The sequence below is a fragment of the Rhinoderma darwinii genome, chromosome 1 (assembly GCF_050947455.1).
Source record: "Rhinoderma darwinii isolate aRhiDar2 chromosome 1, aRhiDar2.hap1, whole genome shotgun sequence".
Taxonomy (NCBI): Eukaryota; Metazoa; Chordata; class Amphibia; order Anura; family Rhinodermatidae; genus Rhinoderma; species Rhinoderma darwinii.
In genome coordinates this window covers 422,841,616-422,862,520 of record NC_134687.1, presented here as the reverse complement: position 1 = coordinate 422,862,520, position 20,905 = coordinate 422,841,616, and the positions used below count along the sequence as shown (strand labels likewise).

General features: G+C 41.7%; 1 protein-coding gene across 4 annotated transcripts in view; it reads right to left on the bottom strand.

Annotated features, from left to right (window-relative positions):
* LOC142743034 (acyl-CoA dehydrogenase family member 11-like) overlaps positions 1 to 20,905 on the bottom strand; it is a 98,421-nt gene that overhangs the window by 7,410 nt on the left and 70,106 nt on the right. For all 4 annotated transcript variants that reach the window (XM_075853425.1, XM_075853408.1, XM_075853399.1 and 1 more), the window contains 2 exons: positions 4,326 to 4,420; positions 4,142 to 4,241 (listed from right to left, as the gene is read on the bottom strand). In XM_075853425.1, coding sequence (XP_075709540.1) covers positions 4,142 to 4,241; positions 4,326 to 4,420 — 195 coding nt within the window. The remainder of the gene's footprint in view (positions 1 to 4,141; positions 4,242 to 4,325; positions 4,421 to 20,905) is intronic.

Here is a 20,905-nt window from a genome sequence, read left to right as displayed (position 1 = left end):
TAAAAAAACTTCTGAAAATCAGGAGCTGGTTTCCCTTGAAAACAGCTCCATATTTTCAGAAGTTCTTGACTCAGCGTGTGAATATACCCGAACCCTCGCTTCTCTTCCTTTCTGTACTCTCCTTCCATACTCCTTCCTTCCTGTTTTAAAAGAAAAACTTAAATGGAGAATTAAAAAAAAAAAACAAAACATGGAATTAAAGTAATCTAGAAAATGAAAGCCTCATAAGTCTTGTAAAAAAAAAATTGTGATCAAAGCAGAGGCAAATATATTATCGTTTAAAGAAGTGCTTATCTGGAATGGAAAATTTGACCTGGACATAGGGGCATCAATGACCCTTGGTCATGAAAAGACTAATGAGATGGATCGATGTGACAGATGACTTAAAACGCCATAAAATAATTGATTTCAATGTATAAAAATTGTCTCTGACTTTAATGCGGAAATAAAATTAGGTCTTTCCATCCATAATTTTTTACACTGAAGTCTGCTATTAATCATTTGTCATTGGTTCCTAAAATAAAATACAATGGAACAATTGGCAAATACACTATACGGACAAAAGTACTGGGACACACCTCTTAATCATTGAATTCAGGTGTTTCATTCAGTTTCATTGCCACAGGTATATAACATCAAGCGCCTAACCATGCAGTCTGCCTTTACAAACATTTGTGAGAATGCCACATTCAAAATAGCTCACTGAATTTGAGCGTGGTACTGTAATAGGATATTACTGTGTCAACAAGTCAGTTTGTGAAATTTCTTCCCTCCTAGATATTCCACGATCAACTGTGAGTGATATTACTGTAAAGTGGAAGCACTTATGAACCACAGCAACTCCGCAGAGAAGTAGCAGACCACATAAAGTTACAAAGCGGTATTGCTGAATACTAAAGCACATGGTGCATAAAAGTTACCAACGTTTTGCTGAATCAATAACTGCAGAGTTCCAAACCTCCTCTGGCATTACTGTGTATAAGCCTTACATCACCAAGCACAATGCCAAGCGTTGGATGGAGTGGTGTAAACGAACCGCCACTGGACTCTGGAGCAGTGGAAATGTGTCCTGTGGAGTGACTAATCACACTTCTCTATCTGACATTCGGATGGACAAGTCTGGGTGGGCAAATCCCAAGTAATAGTTATCTGCCTGAATATATTGTGCCAATTGTAAAGTTTGGTGGAGGAGGAATAGTACAATGGGGTTGTTTTTCAGGGGTTGGCCCAGGGTCCAAGGTTCCAGGGAAGGGAAATCTTAATCTTTCAGCATACCAAGACATTGTGGGCAATTGTACGCTTCCAACTTTGTGGGAACCGTTTGGGAAAGGCTCTTTTTTATTCCAGCAGGACCGTGCCCTAGTGCGCAAAGCAAGGTCCATGAAGGCATGGTTTGGTGGAGTTACATAGAAGAACTTGACTGGCCCACACAGAGCACTGACCTCAACCCTATCGAACACCTTTATGATGAACTCAAACGGAGATTGCAAGCCAGGGCCTCTCGTCCAATATCCGTGTCGGGCCTCCTAATTGCTCTTCTGGCTTAATGGGCAAAAACTCCCACAAACAAACCCCAAAATCTTGTAGAAAGCCTTCACAGATGAGTGAAATCTGTTTTATTTGCAAAGGGGGGACCGACTCCCTAATAATGCCTATGAATTTAGAATGGGATGTCATAAAAGCTTCTGTAGGTGTCCCAGTACTTTTGTCCATATAGTGTAGATGTGAATAGATTCTTACCGAATACTTTCAATAAGGATAAATGGTGGTGGGAAAAGAGGCCCCAGGTCAGGGAAAGGCTTAGGGAGCAGAAGGAAATATGATACTGTGATTTTCAAAAGGCTAACAATCCTTTTTTGACAGGATACGGACTGTATATTTGAAACCATTAAATGTCTTTAATCCAAACATTATACTCAATATTTGCATTATACACTTTTCTGTAACATGTATTCTAAGTAAAGACTGTAATTTACCTATCTGTATACAATTAAAATGGTATGAACACGGTTTACACTTCTGACTATATAAAACACAGCAAATTAAAGTAAGTATTGTATTGTTTCACGCACTTCTCCAACCGCGACTATAATTAGCAGATGGCAATAATGATCAAAGGCAAGAAGTAACCGTGACATGGGCTACAGAGTGAGCCGCCTCTGCACATGAGTGTATGCATGCAGTGGAACGGAAATAAAAAGCTCATTTTACTTTCAAGGTGCACAGTAGAGTTCCTCGCTGTAAATAAAACACTCAGAGTAAATAGCTTTCGCTACAAATCTTGACTTTGTTTACTTTGTCCTCAAACGGAAATGTATTTACCTTGAATGCAGTTTGTACTGTACTCTTCCATATGCCATAAATATACAAATGCATAATTCTAAACACTGCATCCTTGTATCAGTAAAAACGCTGATGATACACAATTTAATTTCTCATTCAAACTAGCTATACCCTTACACCATGTGATGTCATGCTAATGTCACGCTCCTGGGAGTAGAACATTCCACGCGGCTATGTCTTGGACATATGTTAGAACAATTAAACTTATATTTATACTGGATATCTTGGATGATGTGGGATGACTAACTGTCTAGCCACTGAGGTTTGCAGACATGTATTTACTAATTCATATATTACAATATAATTGCATCATGAGTACTGTCCTTATCCATCCTTCTCTCATCTTTCTCTATTATAGGACCAGTATGGAGATGTGGGAAGCACATGTGCAGTGGTATATTAAAATGTCCTGTTCGCTTCTAGATTTACAGGGATTATTTTACCTACACATGCTTTGCATAGCTGAAAATCAAAACCAAATCATCTACTTTGCATTCTGAGAGGTGAACTGTTGGAATTCAGTCTCAAGAGATTATAACAGATAATAAACCGATAGACAGGCTGGTATATCTGAGAGACTGTTTAGGTTGACGTGGTACCTTTTTAAAGCGGATCTGTGAATCAACCAAGAGGGCAGGGCTGATCAGAATACTGCATGCACCCCAATTTCAACAAGTCAGGGTATGTGCACACGCTAGCTGTCATTTACGTGTGAAAAGACAGACTGTTTTCAAGAGAAAACGGCTGCCTCGTTTCACACGTAAATGCTCCTCCTCGCATTTTGCGAGGCGTCTGAGACACTCGTAAATCTTGAGCTGTGCTTCATTGACTTCAATGAAGAACGGCTCAAATTACGTGGCAAAGAAGTGTCCTGCATTTCTTTGCCGAGGCAGTCCATTTAAGCGTCGTCGTTTGACAGCTGTCAAACGACGACGCGTAAATTACAGGTTGTCTGCACAGTACGTCGGCAAACCAATTCAAATGAATGGGCAGATGTTTGCCGACGTATAGCAGCCATATTTTCAGACGTAAAACGAGGCATAATACTCCTCGTTTACGTCTGAAAATAGGTCGTGTGAACCCAGCCTCATACTCACAAAGATCTAGAAAGCAGATATGTAGGCTACTGCATGAAGGCAGTATGGAGGGACGCAGGTAGTCACCAGTAAACTTACCCTCTCTAACCAAAATGTTATAAATTATATATATATTCTCACTCTCTCTCACTCTGAGGGTATGTTCACACAGCTTATTTTTGGCCGTTTTTCAAGCCGTAAACGGCCAAAAAGAATCGTAAGCAACGCCTCCAAACATCTGCCCATTGAGTTCAATGGAAAATATGGCGTTCTGTTTCGACGGGCCATTTTTTTACGAGGCTGTTTTTAAAAACGGCCGTGTATAAAAAAACACCCACGAAAAAGAAGTGCATGTCACTTCTTCAGCCGTTTTTGGAGGGGTTTTTCATTGACTCTATAGAAAAACAGCTCCAAAAACGGCTGTGAAAACAGCGAGTTGCTAAAAAAAAACGGCTGAAATTCAGGAGCTGTTTTCCCTTGAAAACAACGCCGTATTTTCAGACGTTTTCTGCTAAGCGTGTGAAGATACCCTCACACTTTCACTTTGTTCATCATAGTCATGAAAGTGTGATGATATGACGATGTGTGTTTGGCAGCCGCAGTGCCATTTCATTCATGCTGATATCACCTCAACTAGCCGTGATTATGATGTGGTATTACAACAATTTAAAAAAAAAACAAAAACATTTAATATAGAGTTGTAACATTTGAGCAACACTTACCTCCATGCGTGCTATAGTCTGCACATGCAAAGAGTGGTCCTTTAACAGACTGCCAAATACAAATCTCTTCAACGCATACTCCCTGGCTAGATTGATCACCCTAGATTTAAGAAATATATAAATGATCTGTTATCTGACAGATTATGAACAGTGTATATACATAGATATTATAGAGCTATTTTACCTCCTCATGCCAGCCGCTGCACCAATGGTGTTGTGAATGCGCGTAATGGTCAACATATTGGAGATTGAAGCGACACCCCGACCTTCAGGTGATATCTTTAGTTTAAAAAAATTCAAATACACATAAGTCATTAGTCCTTAAAGAGGCTCTATCACCACATTATAAATGCCCGATCTCCTACATAAGGAGATGGGCACTGTAATGTAGGTAACAGCAGTGCTTTTTATTTAGAAAAACAATCTATTTTCACCAAGTTATGAGAAATTTTGGCTTTATGCTAATGAATTTCTTAATGCCCAACTGGGCGTGTTTTTACTTTTGACCAAGTGGGCGTTGTACAGAGGAGTGTATGATGCTGACCAATCAGTGACCAATAAGCGTCATACACTTCTCCCCATTCATTTACTCTGTACATAGTGATCCTGAGTTGTTCACTATGTGCAGCCACATACACACACATTAACGTTGTCTATTCACAATCCCGACACTTCGGTAACGTTTGTGTGTGACTTACAGCACAGCAAGTGTAATCTCGCGAGATCACGCTGTAAATGACAGCACAACGTGATCTCGATGTGCTGTGCTGTAAGTCCCACACAAACATTACCGAAGTGTCGGGATTGTGAATAGACATCCCGTCCTGGCTGGAGGTGATGTCTATTCACTGTCAAGACACTTCAGTAATGTTAATGTGGGTGTATGTGATAGCACATAGTGATCCTGCGTTGTTCACTATGCGCTGAATACCTGAATGGAGAGAAGTGTATGACGCTGATTGGTCAGCGTCATACACTTCTCCTTACAACGCCCACTTGGTCAAAAGTAAAGATACGCCCAGTTGGGCATTAAGAAAGTCATTAGCATAAAGCTAAAATCGCTCATAACTTTGTGAAAATAGATCGTTTTTCTAAATAAAAAACACTGCTGTTACCTACATTACAGCGCCGATCACACTATGTAGGAGATAGGTCACTTATAATGTGGTGACAGAGCCTCTTTAAATATGACTGGTAATCTGATATATTTGACACAACCCTCATCTAAAAATGTCAGTACCCTAGTAATGAGATAGATAATATACAGCTAAACTTCCAGAGTGAATTGACCCATGCAGGAAAATGGCTTTACCAAGCATAAAACATAAAGGCCCAGTTCACACAGTGTTTTTTTACGCTGATTTTGACACAGAAACCGCTTCAAAATCAGCACGAAAAAACGGCCGAAACTGCCTTCCATTGATTTGAATGGGAGGTGGAGGCATCTTTTTTCCGCAGCGGCCTTTAGCCACTCTCGGTAAAAAAAAACTTGCTCAACTTTCTTGCTGTGGTTCCGCCTCTGACCTCCCATTAAGATCAATAGGAGGCAGAGAAGGCATTTTTCACCCATGGAGCTCAATGGCCTCTGGGGAAAAAAACTGCAAGGAAGTGCAGGCTGGTCAAAATCTGCCTCAAAATTTCTGATGGAATTTTGAGGCACATTTTTCTGCCTGCAAAAAAACTCTGTGTGAACAGGGCCAAAGGGTTCAGATTTATCAATGTATCACCCCATTTAAACGTGATCTATGGACAATGCTACCAGGTGTGTCTCTTGGGCATTGTATGCATGCCTTGAACAGCCGCTGGAGGGTGAATCTCTCTGCACTAGATGTAAGCATGTTGTGTATTTGGAAGCCCAGGTATTGGATCTCAATATGCAACTTGCAATACTTACAGGATTTATAGCTCACACTTTATAGCTCAATGAGCAAGCACTGGCTGGGGCCAGCGAAATGGAGGGGGACAAGCTCAGAGATCAGTAGTTGGGTAACAGTTAAAATAAAGGTTTAGGGGGGAAAGGGCCAGGGATGCTAGTCTTGAACTGGCGCAACCTAGTAAATATGCATGTTTTTGTGATTAGGTATGCAAGTCCAGGGCCAGAATCACTATGCAGGGAGTTGCTCCTAGCAACCAGGACTGCTGTACCAATGACAATGTCAGTGGGAGATGGAAGGTCCTTAAAAATGATTTTAGGGAACTAGAAGAGAAGCTCAAGTCCAGGACCTCCAAGTTAGTGTTTACATAAATACTACCAGTGATACGAACTAGAAAGACAGCAGGAGATTAGGGAGTTAAATTAAGAAATTGGTGCAGGAAGGAAGGGCAAACCCTCGTTCATTGGCTGATCTTATCGTTTCTGCAGCAGAAAATACTATCATTGTTGGCTGCACATCTCCCTGCCGACATGATAGAAATGTATAGGGACGAGCGATTGTAAGAACGAGCGCTCGTCCTCATACATTACTGATAAGATCTCCTTGTGAAAGGAGCAAACGAGCAATAGTCAACGGGCTGTCTCGTTTTTACGGCCAAAATTGGCCAGTGTAAGAGGGCCCTAACAGTAAACTGCTAATAGGAGTTTGTTATAAGCCACCGAACATATGAGAACGGACTGAGGATAAAATGCTCAACAAATAGAAAAGGCAGCAAATTATATTGGGGTCCTTATGGATTTTTAATATCCTGACATTAATTGGGACATAGAGGGCACTGGAGGTGCTAAAAGCTGTGAGTTTTTAAACCACAATTTTAGACAATTATTTCGCTCAGTTGCTTGATAAACCAATCAGAGTACATTATGTGCTGGACCTGGTCTTTTCTAATAGACCAGATATAATATCAGATGTGGAGGTCCGGGAGAACTTGGGCAACAGTAACCATAATACGATTCTTTTCAAAATAATATTCAATGAAACAGTACGAAGGGAAGCTACAAAAACCTGTAGCTTTAGGAAAGCAAAAACGAATCGACTGAGGGAAGCACTTGCAGTGGTTGGGATTTTTGTAGACTGGGATAATGTAATGGTAAATAGGGATACCAAAGCTTAACCCCTTACCGCACCAGGACACACCGGTACGTCCTGTATTGCAGTGCTTTAAGGCACCGGGACGTACCGGTGCGTCCTGGCTAAAAACTGTCACCCTGTCAAAGGACAAGGTGACAGAACTGTGCAGTCAACTGTTTATGACAGTTGATCGGTACAGTAAGACGGCAGGGGACCAATCACAGCTGTCTCCTGCCGGCGATCGCTGTGATTGGTCAGTCAAAGCAGACTGACCAATCACAGCTCCATGACGTGGTGTATGTGATGGCGCTGGCTCAGAAGCTGAGCCAGAGCTATCACCGCCGGGTATCGGCTGTCCGACACCCCTCTGCAACGGCCAGGACCGGAGCTAGGCTCCGATCCAGCCAATTAACTCCTTCGATGCATCGATCAACGCGATCGATGCATCGATCAACGCAATCGATTTTTTGTAGCCTGTCGGCAACCACGATGGTTGGCGCGGGTGTCAGCTGTTTGTCACAGCTGACATCGTGCTCTAACGGCCAGGACCGGAGCTAGGCTCCAATCCGGCCGATTAACCCCTTAGATGGCGCCCTATGGTTGCTAATGACAACCATCGGCACCAGCGTGTGTTCCGATGGTTGTTATGGCAACTGTAGCCTAACAATCGCTTCCTAGTACGGAAGCGTATTAGGCCCCGCCGGGAGGCGAAGCCTAATAGGCTTGCTGTCAGTGAATAGCTGGCAGCTCTAATACACTGCACTATGTAGGTAGTGCAGTGTATTAGAATAGCGATCAGGGCTTCATGCCTTCAAGTTCCCTAGTGGGACACAAAAAAAGTTAAAACAAGTTAATAAAAATTTTGTAAAAAAAAATACGTTTCATGTTAAAAAACACTATAACAGCCTTTTTTCCCATAATAAGTATTTTATTATAGGAAAAACCCAAAAACATAAAAAAAAAGTACACATATTTGGTATCCCCGCGTCCGTAACGACCCAAACGATAAAAATATCACGCTATTTTACCCGTACAGTGAACACCGTAAAAAAAAATTAAACTATTCCAGAATCGCTATTTGTTAGTCACTACCCCACGCAAAACAGAATAAAAAAAAGGGATCTAAAAGTTTCAGCTTTTTTGACGGAAAAATAAAAAAGTTATGGCTCCCAGAATATGGTGACACAAAAAATAAATTATTTGAAACAAAAGTGATTTTATCGTGCAGATGCTGCAAAGCATAAGAGAAACTATATACATCTGGTATCGCTGTAATCATACCCACCCGCAGAATAAAGTTAAATCGTCATTCATAGCGCATGGCGAATGGCGTAAAAAATAAATATTAAAAAACATCAGAATTTAAGGTTTTTGGTCACCTTGCTTGCCAAAAAAATGAAATACAAAGTGATCAAAAAAATCGCATGTACCCCAAAATGGTACCAATGAAATCTACAGATTGTCCCGCAACAAATAAGCCCTCACCCAGCTCCGGTGGGGAAAAAAGAAAGAAGTTCTGGCTCTCAGAATATGGCGATGCAAAATGTGCAGTGTGTCCAAAAGCGGATAAGATCTGGCACCATTTATCAATGCGATGCTGGCCACACATCTGTGGATAATTATTTATTTACCCAATTATTATACCCTCTTATTATACCCTGATGTACTCTGCACAGCTTACATATGCCCCCCCCCCCGCATTATAAACTTAAATACCAGCAAAACGCCAAACAAAACTACCACTAAGCAAAATCTGCGCTCCAAAAGCCATATGGTGCTCCCTCCCTTCTGAGCCCTGCAGCGTGCCCAAGCAGCAGTTTACGTCCACATATATGGCATCGCCATACCCGGGAGACCCCGCTTAACAGTTTGAGGTATTTATCTTCAGTGGCACAAAATATTGTGCACTAAAATCGCACATACCTGTGAAAATGTGCAATTTTCACTTTGCACCATCCACTGAGCGTTCATTTCTAATAGAAAAAAACAAACCTGTGTGGTCAAAATGCTCACTACACCTTAATAAAATGCCTTCAGGGGTGCAGTTTCCAAAATGGGGGTCACTACTTGGGGGTGTTTTACTATTTGACACCAGAGCCCTGCCATTGTGGGCTAATGCAGCGAAAATCACCAAAATAGGTCTCACATGCGCCTTTCACTCCTAAGCCCTGTCATATGTCCAGGCAAATGATAAATGCCTTGAGGGGTGTAGTTTACAAAATGGGGTCACTTCTCATGGTTTTACACTCTACTCTGGTACCTAAGGGAGCTCTGCAAATGCGACATGGCGCCCGTACACGAGTCCAGCAAAATCTGCACTCTAAAAGTAACATGGCACTCCTTCCATTTTGAGCTCTGGCATGTGCCCAAACAGCAGTTTAGGGCCACACATGGGGTATTGTCGTACTCGGGAGAAATTGGGTAACAAATTATGTGTTTGTTTTTTCTCCCATTACCCCTTGAGGAAAACAAAATTGGGTGCAAAACTACATATTTTTTGGAAAAAAAATAATTTTTCATTTTCACTGCCTCATTCTAATACAATCTATGAAACACCTTTGGGATCAAAATGCTCAGTACACCCCTAGATGATTACCCTGAGGGGTAAAGTTTCCAAAATGAAGTCACTTCTCAGGGGTTTCTACTGTACGGGTACTTCAGGGGCTCTGCAAATGCGACATGACGCCCAAAAAACAATCAACCAAAATCTACATGCCAAGTAGCACTCCTGCCATTCTGAGCCCTGCGGTCTATCCAAGCAGCAGTTTATGACCACATATGGGGTATTGCCGTACTCGGGAGAAATTGCTTTACACTTGTTGGGGAGCTTTTTCTCCTTTATTCCTTGTGAAAATGAAAAAAATTCAACATTTTAGTGGAAAGAATGTAGATTTTAATTTTCACTGCATAATCCCAATAATTCAGCAAAAAAACTGTGGGGTCAAAATGCTCACTATAGCCCTAGATAAATTCCACGAGGGGTATAGTTTCCCAAATGGGGTCACTTTTGCCGGGTTTGCACTATTTTGGCCCCTCAGTGGCTTTGCAAATCTGACATGGGGCCACAAACCATTCCAGCAAAACTTGAGCTCCAAAAGTCAAATGGCGCTCCGTCCTTTCTAAGCCCCGCCGTGTGTCCAAACAGCAGTTTATTACCACATATGGAGTATTGCTGTGCTCAGAAGAGTTTGCTTTACAAATATTGGGGTGTTTTTTCTCCTTTATCTATTGTAAAAATGAAAAAATCTGAGCTAAAACCACATTTTATTAGAAAACATTTAGATTTTCAATTTCACGGCATAATTCCCATAAATTCAGCAAAAACCGTGTAGGGTCAAAATTCTAACTATAACCCTAGAAAAATTCCTTGAGGGGTGTCGTTTCCAAAATGGGGTCACTTTTGGGGAGTTTCCACTGTTATGGTCCCTCCAGGGCTTTGCAAACACGACATGGCACCGAAAACCATTCCAGCAAAATCTGCGCTCCAAAATCCAAATGGCCCTCGTTCCCTTCTGAGCCCTGCCGTGGATCTAAACAGCAGTTTATTACCACATATGGGGTATTGCCGTAATCGGGAGACATTGCTTTACAAATGTTTGGGTGGTGGTTCTCCTTTATTCCTTGTAAAAACTAAAACATTGTATGTTTTTTTTCAGAAAAAAAAGTAGATTTTCATTTTCACAGACCAGTTCCAATAAATTTAGCAAAAAACCTGTGGGCTAAAAATGCTAACTATACCTCTTGAAAAATTCCTTGAGGGGTGTAGTTTCCAAAATGGGGTCACTTTTGGGGGGTTTCCACTGTTTTGGCACCACAAGACCTCTTCAAACCTGAAATGGTGCCTAAAATATATTCTAACAAAATAGAGGCCCCAAAATCCACCAGGTGCTCCTTTGCTTCTGAGGCCGGTGCTTCAGTCCATTACCACACTAGGGCCACATGTGGCATATTTCTAAAAACTGCAGAATCTGGGCAATAAGTATTGAGTTGCGTTTCTCTCGTAAAACCTTCTGTGTTACAGAAAAAACTGTATTACAAATGAATTTTGTAAAAAAAAATTGAAATTTGTACATTTCACCTCTACTTTGCTTTATTTGCTGTGAAATGCCTAAAGGGTTAAAATAATTTCTGAATGCTGTTTTGAATACTTTGAGGTGTGCAGTTTTTAAAATGGGGTGATTTATGGAGACTTTCTAATATATAAGGCCCTTAAAGCCACTTCAGAACTGAACTGGTCCCAGAAAAAATAGCCTTTTTAAATTTTCTTGAAAATGCGAGAAATTGCAGCTAAAGTTCTAAGCCTTGTAACGTCCTAGAAAAATAAAAGGACGTTCAAAAAACGATGCAAACATAAAGTAGACATATAGGAAATGTTAACTAGTAAATATTTTGTGTGGTATTACGATCTGTTTTATAAGCAGATACATTACAATTTAGAAAAATGCTGATTTTTGCACATTTTCTCTAAATTTTGGTGTTTTTACAAATAAATATTGAATATAACGACCAAATTTTTTCAGTATCATAAAGTACAACATGTCACAAGAAAACAATCTCAGAATCGCTTGGATAGGCAAAAGCATTCTGGAGTTATTACCACATAAAGTAACACGTCAGATTTGCAAAAATCGGCTGTGTCCACAAGGCCAAAACAGGCTTAGACACTAAGGGGTTAATGGGGAGTTTTAGAAAAAAATATATTACATGAATCATGTAGTAAGTTCAAACCCATGGGAACAAAATGTCTAGGAATAAAAGGAGACCATTAAGGCTAAATAGGTAAGTGCTGAATATAATAAGACAAAAACAAAAAGCATTAAAAACATTGAAGGCTGAGGGCTCAGAAAAAGCATTTGAGGCTTACAAAGATCTCAACAGGAAATACAAAAAAAATCATTAAGGACATTAAAACTAATCCCCAAAAACGTATAAATATATTAATAGCAAAAAGAAGAAAAATCTGATAATATTGTCCCTTTTACAGATGAGCATGGGAATATAATTGTAGAGGACAAATGGAGAGCTGATATATTAAACATGTACTGTACTATTCCTCTGTGTTTACTCATGAGCTGCCAGTGCCAGATATTCAGGGGGATAGTAATAAAGCTTTGCCACCCAATATTATCTGCTTACCACAGGAGCTGCAAATGAGCAAATTAAATATTGATAAAGCCCCATGCCATGCGGCATTCATCCACGGGTATTAAAGGTGTTGTCTTGGAACAGGGCGATTTTTAATACGGATTACCTATTCACAGGATAGGTCATCAATGTATGATCGGTGGGGGGGGGGGGGGGGTATGACCTGGTGCATAGGGACATGCCATTCCAGTGTCTTGCGCAGTGCATTGATGAGGAAGGCCGCTATGCATGCCTCCTCAGTAAAATTGATCAGCAGATCCTTGTACTTGTCTCATTGTATATTCCCCCTCCTGTTTCTTCTGTCCTGTTGAAAGAGGTATTGGAATTTGTGGCCCTACATCCTGGGACCCCATGTCTGCCGGTGGGGGACTTTAACAATGTCCCTGACTCGGCCTGGGATAGATGTCGTATTGCTGCCCAACCTGTAGTGTTGGAGCGAACCCCTTTTGGTGTACTTATTGAGGTCGGGCTTAAAGATGTGTGGAGGGACAAACACCCATAGTTATCTCGTATAGATCTGGCCCTTTGTTGTCCTGTGTTGCTCTCTAAGATAAGGGAGGTAGACTATATGCCTAGGTCTTTGTCGGACCACTCTCCCTTAAGGATAGTTGTGGAACTAAGGGAAGGATATAGACGTGGAGACTTAACCCGTTCTGGTTGTCTATTATGCATGATAGGGAACAAGTCCCACGACTGTTAGGGGAATACTTTGAATTTAATGTGGAATCGGAGCATTCGGTATGGGAGGCTATGAAGGAATACTTGAGAGGGGTGGTGATCAAATCCATCAATATTACTAAATCTAAGTCTAAGGCTTTGGATAACACACTACATGCGGCTATGACAGCTGCGGAAGTGGCTTATATTGCCAACCCGACACAAGATACCAGCGAATACTTGAAACAAGCCCAGTCATGCCTGAAAACTCACCTTCTAGAGCTGGCAGATAGAAAGAGACAGTTCGCCAAACAGAGATTTTATGTGGAGGGGGAGCAGGTTGGTCACATGCTATCTATGATCTCTAGGGCCCAGCAAGGTTCCTCACACATTAGTGCTTTGAAAGACAGTTTGGGTAGCTTGATCTCTGATGTTCCGTGTATTCTGGGAATATTGCAGTCCTTTTATACTTCTTTATATTCCTCCAAGGTGACTCCTACTACTGCAGACATCACAAGCTTTTTGAATAATGCTTGACTGCCTAAATTAAATTGGGATGCCAGAGACAAGTTGGATGCCCCTCTTAGCCTTGAGGAATTGCAGGATGCTGTGCGAGGTATGGCTAATGAGAAAGCCCCGGGAGTAGACGGCTTGCCCAAGGAAGTATATAAAAGTTATGGGCAGGTACTGTTACCTCGACTCCTAGAGGTGCTCCAAGAGTCTCTAGCGCTGGGATTTCTACCGGCGTCTATGGAGGAAGCCACTATTGTAATGTTACGGAAGGAGGGTAAAGACCCATCGCTCCCTGAATCATATCGCCCGATCTCCAAACTGTCTACAGATGTTAAAATCCTTGCGAAAGATCTAGTCAATAGGTCAAAAAAGGTTTATTACTTCTATTATCCACCCTGACCAAACCGGTTTTATGCCTGGGAAAGCAACGTCTGTAAATATTCGACGACTGTTCCTCAGCTTGCAGATCCTGCCAGATAATGATGGTAATAGGGCCATCCTCTCGCTTGATGCTGCTAAGGCATTCGACAGTGTTGAATGTTCATATTTATGGCACGCACTTGCTAGTATGGGGATAGGTCCGGTTTTCATCTCCTGGGTCAAAGTTTTATATTCTAGTCCCAAGGCCAGAATTAGAGCGAATGGGAGTATGCGACAGGGGTGCCCACTTTCGCCCCTGTTGTTTGCCATTGAACCCCTAGCTACTGCAGTCAGACTTTCCTCTACGATTAAAGGGTTTACAAATGGTAGCTACGAAAACAAAATTGCATTGTACGCAGATGATTGAAATACCCCCACACATCCCTCGTTAACCCTTTTATTATGAATAAAAAAGCTGTAGTTTAAGTGGTCCTCGAATCCGACGTAGTCTAACAACAGAACCTGTAAAAAACAAAAACACGAATACACCAAAAAAATTAGTAAAATTCTTTTTTTTGGGGGGGGGGGGGGGGGGTTTGAACATATATTAGTACAAGGATACTTACTGCTGGGGCCGTGTATCTAAGTCTATCATGTAGGATACTGTCTGATGGGGCCATGTATCTAAGCCTATCATGTAGGATACTGTCTGCTGAGACAAGGCGGGTATGTGGGACTACCTACAGGGGACTGCATGGCACTGTCTACAAGGGGAATGTATGGCAGGGGGACTGTGTGTGGAACCATACAGGGGGGTAGTGACACTATATACAGGGGGCATTGTGTGGGGAACGCTCTACAGGTCTTTGCTTAGAGCCCAGAGACATAACTTTGCTTGGGGCCCCAGAAATGCGGTTTAGTACAAGGATATTTACTGCTGGGGCCCTGTATCGAAGGCTACATTCACACAAGCGTGACAGGTTTATGAGCGTAAAAAACACGCGTAAATCTGGTCGTGCGTTGCGTTTTGCATCAGTGTGCTTAGCGTGTGCCATGTGTTTTTCACGCACTTGCAAGCACTTCTACAACAATTTGTATGATATCTGTGGAAATTTTTGCCTATCCATCCAGAAAAGCAACTGTGAGGTCAGACACGGATGTTGGATGAGAGGGCCTGGCTCGCAATCACCGTTCTACTTCATCCCAAAGGTGTTCAATAGGGTTGAGGTCAGGGCTCTGTCTAGTCAAGTTCTTCCACACCAAACTCACCCAACCATGCTTTTATGGACCTTGGTTTGTGTACTGGGGCAAAGTCATGCTGGAACAGAAAAGGACCTTCCCCAAACTGTTCCCACAATGTTGGAAGCATACAATTGTCCAAAATGTCTTGGTATACTGAAGTATTAAGATTTCCCTTCAATGGAACTAAGGGGCCTAGGTTGACCGCTGAAAAATTACCCCATAGCATTACCCTTCCTACACCAAACTTTACAGTTGGCACAATGCAGTTAGGCAGTTGGCATTTAACCATCCAGACTCATCCATCAGACTGCAAGATAGAGAAGTGTAATTTGTCACTCCACAGATCATGTTTCCACTGCTCCATAGTCCAGTGGCGGTGTGCTTTATACCACTCCATCCGATGCTTGGCATTGTGCTTGGTGATGTAAGACTTGTATGCAACTCCTCAGCCATGGAAACTGATGCTATGAAGCTCCCGGCATACAGTTTTTGTGCCGATGTTAATGCCAGAGGAGGTTTGGAACTCTGCAGTCATTGAGTCATCAGAGCATTGGCGACTTGTATGCACTATGTGCCTTAGCACTTGGAGACCCTGCTCTGTAACTTTACGTGATCTGCCACTTCGTGGCAGAGTTGACGTGGTTCTTAAACACTTCCACTTTGCAATAATACCCCTCATAGCTGATCATGGAATATTTATGAGGTAAAAAATGGCACAAACTGACTTGTTGCATAGGTGGCATCCTATTACAGTACCACGCTCTAATTCAGCGACATTGTATGGGCAGCTTGAATGTGTTTCTCTCTGCTCCACCTCCCCTCTCTATAGACTTGTATAGGCAGGTAGTGAAGACACACACCCCCACCTCCTGCAGTCCATCTCCTCTGCAACTAGGGACGGATTTTGCTTGACAAAAGGGGCTGTACAGCAGATTACAGGGAGAGAGACACCTAGTGGCAGTAACTTTACTCAGAATTTGCATCTATAAAACAAAATTTGAACTGTAAGTAAATTACAAAGTTGATATATATCAGGTATACTATTAGATTAGCATAAATAGTTTGGAAAGATAGTGTTTATTTAAACTGATACTAGTATAGTCAATGGGTGATGATACCATTGTTAGGCATCTGTCAGCCATAGGCTATAATTGCACCTGTTTAAACTGTATATACAATACTGTGGAAAAGTTTTAGGCAGTTGTGGAAAAATGCCGCAAAGCAAGAATGCTTTCAAAAATCGAAGTGTTAATAGTATATTTTTTATCAATTAATAAAATGCAAAGTGAATAAACAAAAGAGAAATCTAAATCAATTAAATGTTTGGCGTGACCACACTTTGCCTTCAAAACAGCATCAATTCTTCTAGGTACAGTTGCACACAGTTTTTAAAGTAACTCGGCAGGGAGTTACATCCTGGAAAATGAACCACACATCTTCTGTGGATGTAGGCTTCCTCAACTTTTTCCGTCTCTTCATGTAATCCCAGACAGACTCAATAATGTTGAGATCAGCGCTCTGTGGGGGCTATATCAACTCCAGAGCTCCTTGTTCTTCTTTACGCTGAAGATAGTTCTTAATGATATTGGCTGTATGTTTGGGGTCGTTGTCCTGTTGCAGAATAAATTTGAAGCCAGACGCCTCTGTGATGGTATTGCATGATAGATAAGTATCTGCTTTTATTTCTCAGCAATGAGTACACCATTAATCCTGACCAAATCCCCAACTCCATTTGCGGAAATGCAGCCCCAAACTGGCAAGGAGCCTTTAACATGCTTCACTGTTTCCAGCAGGCACTCATTATTGTAGCGCTCTCCAGCCCTTCAGCGAACAAACTGCCTTTTGCTTTAGCCAAATATTAAAAATTTCGACTCATCAGTCCAGAGAACTTGCTGCCATTTTCTGCATCCAAGTTCCTATGTTTTCATGCATAGTTGAGTCGCTTGGCCTTGTTTCCACGTCGAAGGTATGGCTTTTTGTCCGAAACACTTCCTTAAAGACCACTTCTGGCCAAACTTCTCCGCAGTATATGAGTGTACCAGGGTCCCACTGGTTTCTGCCAGTTCTGAGCTGATGGCACTGCTGGACATCTTCCGATTTTGAAGGGAAGTAAGAATGATGTGTCTTTGATCTGCTGCACTGTTTTCTTGGCCGTCCACAGCATCTACAGTCTTCACCGTTGCCCATTTCTTTGTGCATCTTTAAAAGAGCTTGAACGGCACATCTTGAAACCTTTGCCTGGATGAGACCTTGCTGATGAAGTATAACTACCATGTGTCTTGTTGCTGTGCTCTGTCTTGCTATGGTGGACCCGTGACATGAAACGCTCTTCCACAACCTCACCTTTGTAGCAGTGTTTGGCTGTTCAATGGGGGCGATTTCGCCTGTTTCTTGGAGGCGATTCCAACACGGTTTTCGCGTCAAAATCAGTACCAAAAAACTCAGTTTGTACAGGGCCTAATAGTCCTACCTTGAACCCAGTAGACCCTTTATCCACAAAAGTGTCCTTTCATAAAAATAAATATTAATGTAACCGAAGATCCAACATACTACAAAGTCTACATCTAAACTCACGTCTTTAAAATAAAATACCAAATTAATAGGAATGCAAAGTTTGATCTTATGATAAAAATGTTGTACTAGTAGTAACAATGTAAAAGGGATTAAACACCCCAGAAAATTGGCGTATCCCCAAACTATATATTTCCTGAAAGCAGAGAACCTGGTGACTACAGCTGTTTTAACCTGCTATTTAAAGCCATGTCCACCTTCAAGCAACTTTGTGAAAAATTTGTATTTTTAAAAAAGAATTGCAATAATTCCTAAAATTTATATCCAAACAGAGGCTAACACACAGAATATATAGTAAAAATAATAGATCTAATCAAGAAGCTTGTTCTCTCAAAAACGCTGCAACAGCGGCAATGCAACTGTAATGACAGGGATAGGGAAACAGACAAGTGAGCCCAAATCTACCCGCCACTCAGTCCCTGCCTACTTGCAACTGGGCGACGGTCCCTACACTCAGTAAGTGCACGACAGACAACCAGACAAGGAAACACAGAACAAGGGAAACGGGGCAGTTGCCCACGGCAACACCGTGAGCAACAAGAGTAGTAAACGAGCCGAGTCAAACCAGGAGAGTACGAGGTGCCAAACGCAGAGCAGGAGAGTAGTGAACAAGCCGAGTCAAACCAGGAGTGTACGAGGTACCAAACGCAGAGCAGAAGAGTAGTCAGTAAGCCAGGGTCAATACGAAGCAGGGACAAGTAGTTCAAGAAGCTGCAGCAGGGCCAGGAAACAAAACAAGAATCACAAGCAAGGAGGAACAGGAAAGGCAGGTATAAATAGACAGAGGGCGGGTGCTAGCTCCGTCTGGCCAGGCTGTGATAGGCTCTCCCACTCCTAAGCCTGCCATCCTGAGTGGTGGAAGATGGAGTCAGTCTCACAGACATAGAAGCAGGTGCAGACTGATTACCTATGGGCGTGGATACAGAAGCTGTGCCTGGCAGATCCTTAACAGCAACATTTGTTCTTTGTCCGCTAATGTGATAAAAATATATAGTGCATACCTCAAACAGCTACTACGTTACCAAAATCTTTAAAAATACTAATAATTTCTAAATAACTTATATGCACAACCACCTTCAAGCAACTTTGCATCAATCAGTGATTACAGGCAAAAATTGCACATTCAACATTTAAAGTTTTCACTTAAAGAGGCTCTGTCACCAGATTATAAATTCCCTATCTTGTACATTATGTGATCGGTGCTGTAATGTAGATTACAGCGGTGTTTTTTTATTTAGAAAAACGATTTTTTTTTAACGTAGTTATGACCTATATTAGCTTTATGCTAATGAGTTTCTCAATGGACAACTGGGCGTGTTTTACTTTTTGACCAAGTGGGCGTTGTACAGAGGAGTGTATGACGCTGACTAATCAGTGTCATACACTTCTCCCCATTCATTTACACTGCAGATAGCGATATAGCTATGTCGCTATGTGCAGCCACATACACACACTGTAACATTACTGAAAGTCCTGACAATGAATCCTCCAGCCAGGACGTGATGTGTATTCAGAATCCTGACCATGTCTCTGCACTTCTCTGTGAGTTACAGCATAGCAGGCGTAGTCTCGCGAGATTATGCTGTAAACTGTCATTTACAGCGAGATCTCGCTGTGCTGTGCTGTAGTGTCACAGAGACGCTACAGAAGTGGTCAGGATTCTGAATACACATCACGTCCTGGCTGGAGGTAATGTATATTCATTGTCAGGACACTGCAGTAATGTTATAGCGTGTTTATGTGGCTGCACATAGCGATATAGCTATATCGCTATCGGCAGTGTAAATTAATGGAGAGAAGTGTATGACGCTGATTGGTCAGCGTCATACACTTCTCTCCACAACGCCCACTTGGTTAAAAAGTAAAACACGCCCAGTTGTCCATTGAGAAACTCATTAGTATAAAGCTAATATAGGTCATAACTCCGTCAAAAATTATCGTTTTTCTAAATAAAAAACACTGCTGTAATCTACATTACAGCGCCGATCATATTATGTAGAAGATAGGCTACTTATAATGTGGTGACCGAGCCTCTTTAAATGCTTGCTCAAGTACACTCCTTATGCAAACCGAATGTAGTCTGCAAAACACTGAGATGTGAGGAGTTCAGACATACCACAAATGTCTACATTCACTGTTGCATGTGTTAAAAAAAAAACACCATAACCACAGAAATCTCCCAACCAATTTTTGCAGGCAAATTACATTGGGGTCTATATATGTATATTATTTTCCATTCCCCTATAAAAACTCTGACACTAATTCAGAATCACAAATCCCTAAACCTGAATCTAATGAATTAACTATTACTATTTATCGTGGAACTAGTTGGAAACTGTCGTTTATATGGACACTTGATAATCTGTAAAAAATTAAAAAGAAAAGCGCCTCATGGTGCAGAAATCCCAATACAGTTTGGAAGAGACACAATACAGGTGTAGGAGTGCACATCACCTGGGCAGGTTGTGCGATGTCCAGGCACAACACTATTTAGAAACATTAATTGATGTAGTTGCAGCTGCTTCCTAACCGGTGGGACAACAGGGTTCCATCGCGTATTTTAGCATTAAGTCCAGAAAAAACCCCACAAAAAAACCTTGTAGTGGGCCGCCGAAGAATGCTATACCTTCTAAACCCTTGGGTCATATTCTGATTCATGCATTTAAGGCTTCTGACTTAACATTAGCCCTAGAACATTTGGAACATGTATCTAAAATACAAAGTGTTATCCCTAAATCTGGCACTTCAATTTCTCTAGATAAGAATGTATTTCTCCTATCGTCCAATGACCCAATTGTTCTGCCCACAGATTCCAACCGCCCCACAGTTAACACTTGTTCACCCACCCTACTATCACAACTGTGTGTGCATGACGAATCTACATCAATGGAGCCAGGAATCTCCTATTAGGCCTGACCCAGCAACACCCTCAGCTCTACCCATTTCTTTTGAACTTAGCCAGTTTGATGATGAAGCACTTTCTGTAAAGATGCTATCAATTTATTTTTTAGGTCTTCCATCACAACTAACTATTCCACCCGTCTCCTCCCCAGCACTCACACGTCTAACCGTGCAAACAATGACTGCACTGGTACCTCAGCTCACAAGTCCGAAGAGTCAGCCCATCACGCGCTTCTTCCCACCACTCCAAAAATCCCAAGTAAAAAGAAAAAATTAAACAGATCTAGAGGATCTAGAGGGGGAAAACACAAAAATTTCACAAAATACTCCAGTAAAAGCAAAAAAATATCGAACAAAACAGAAACTCCTT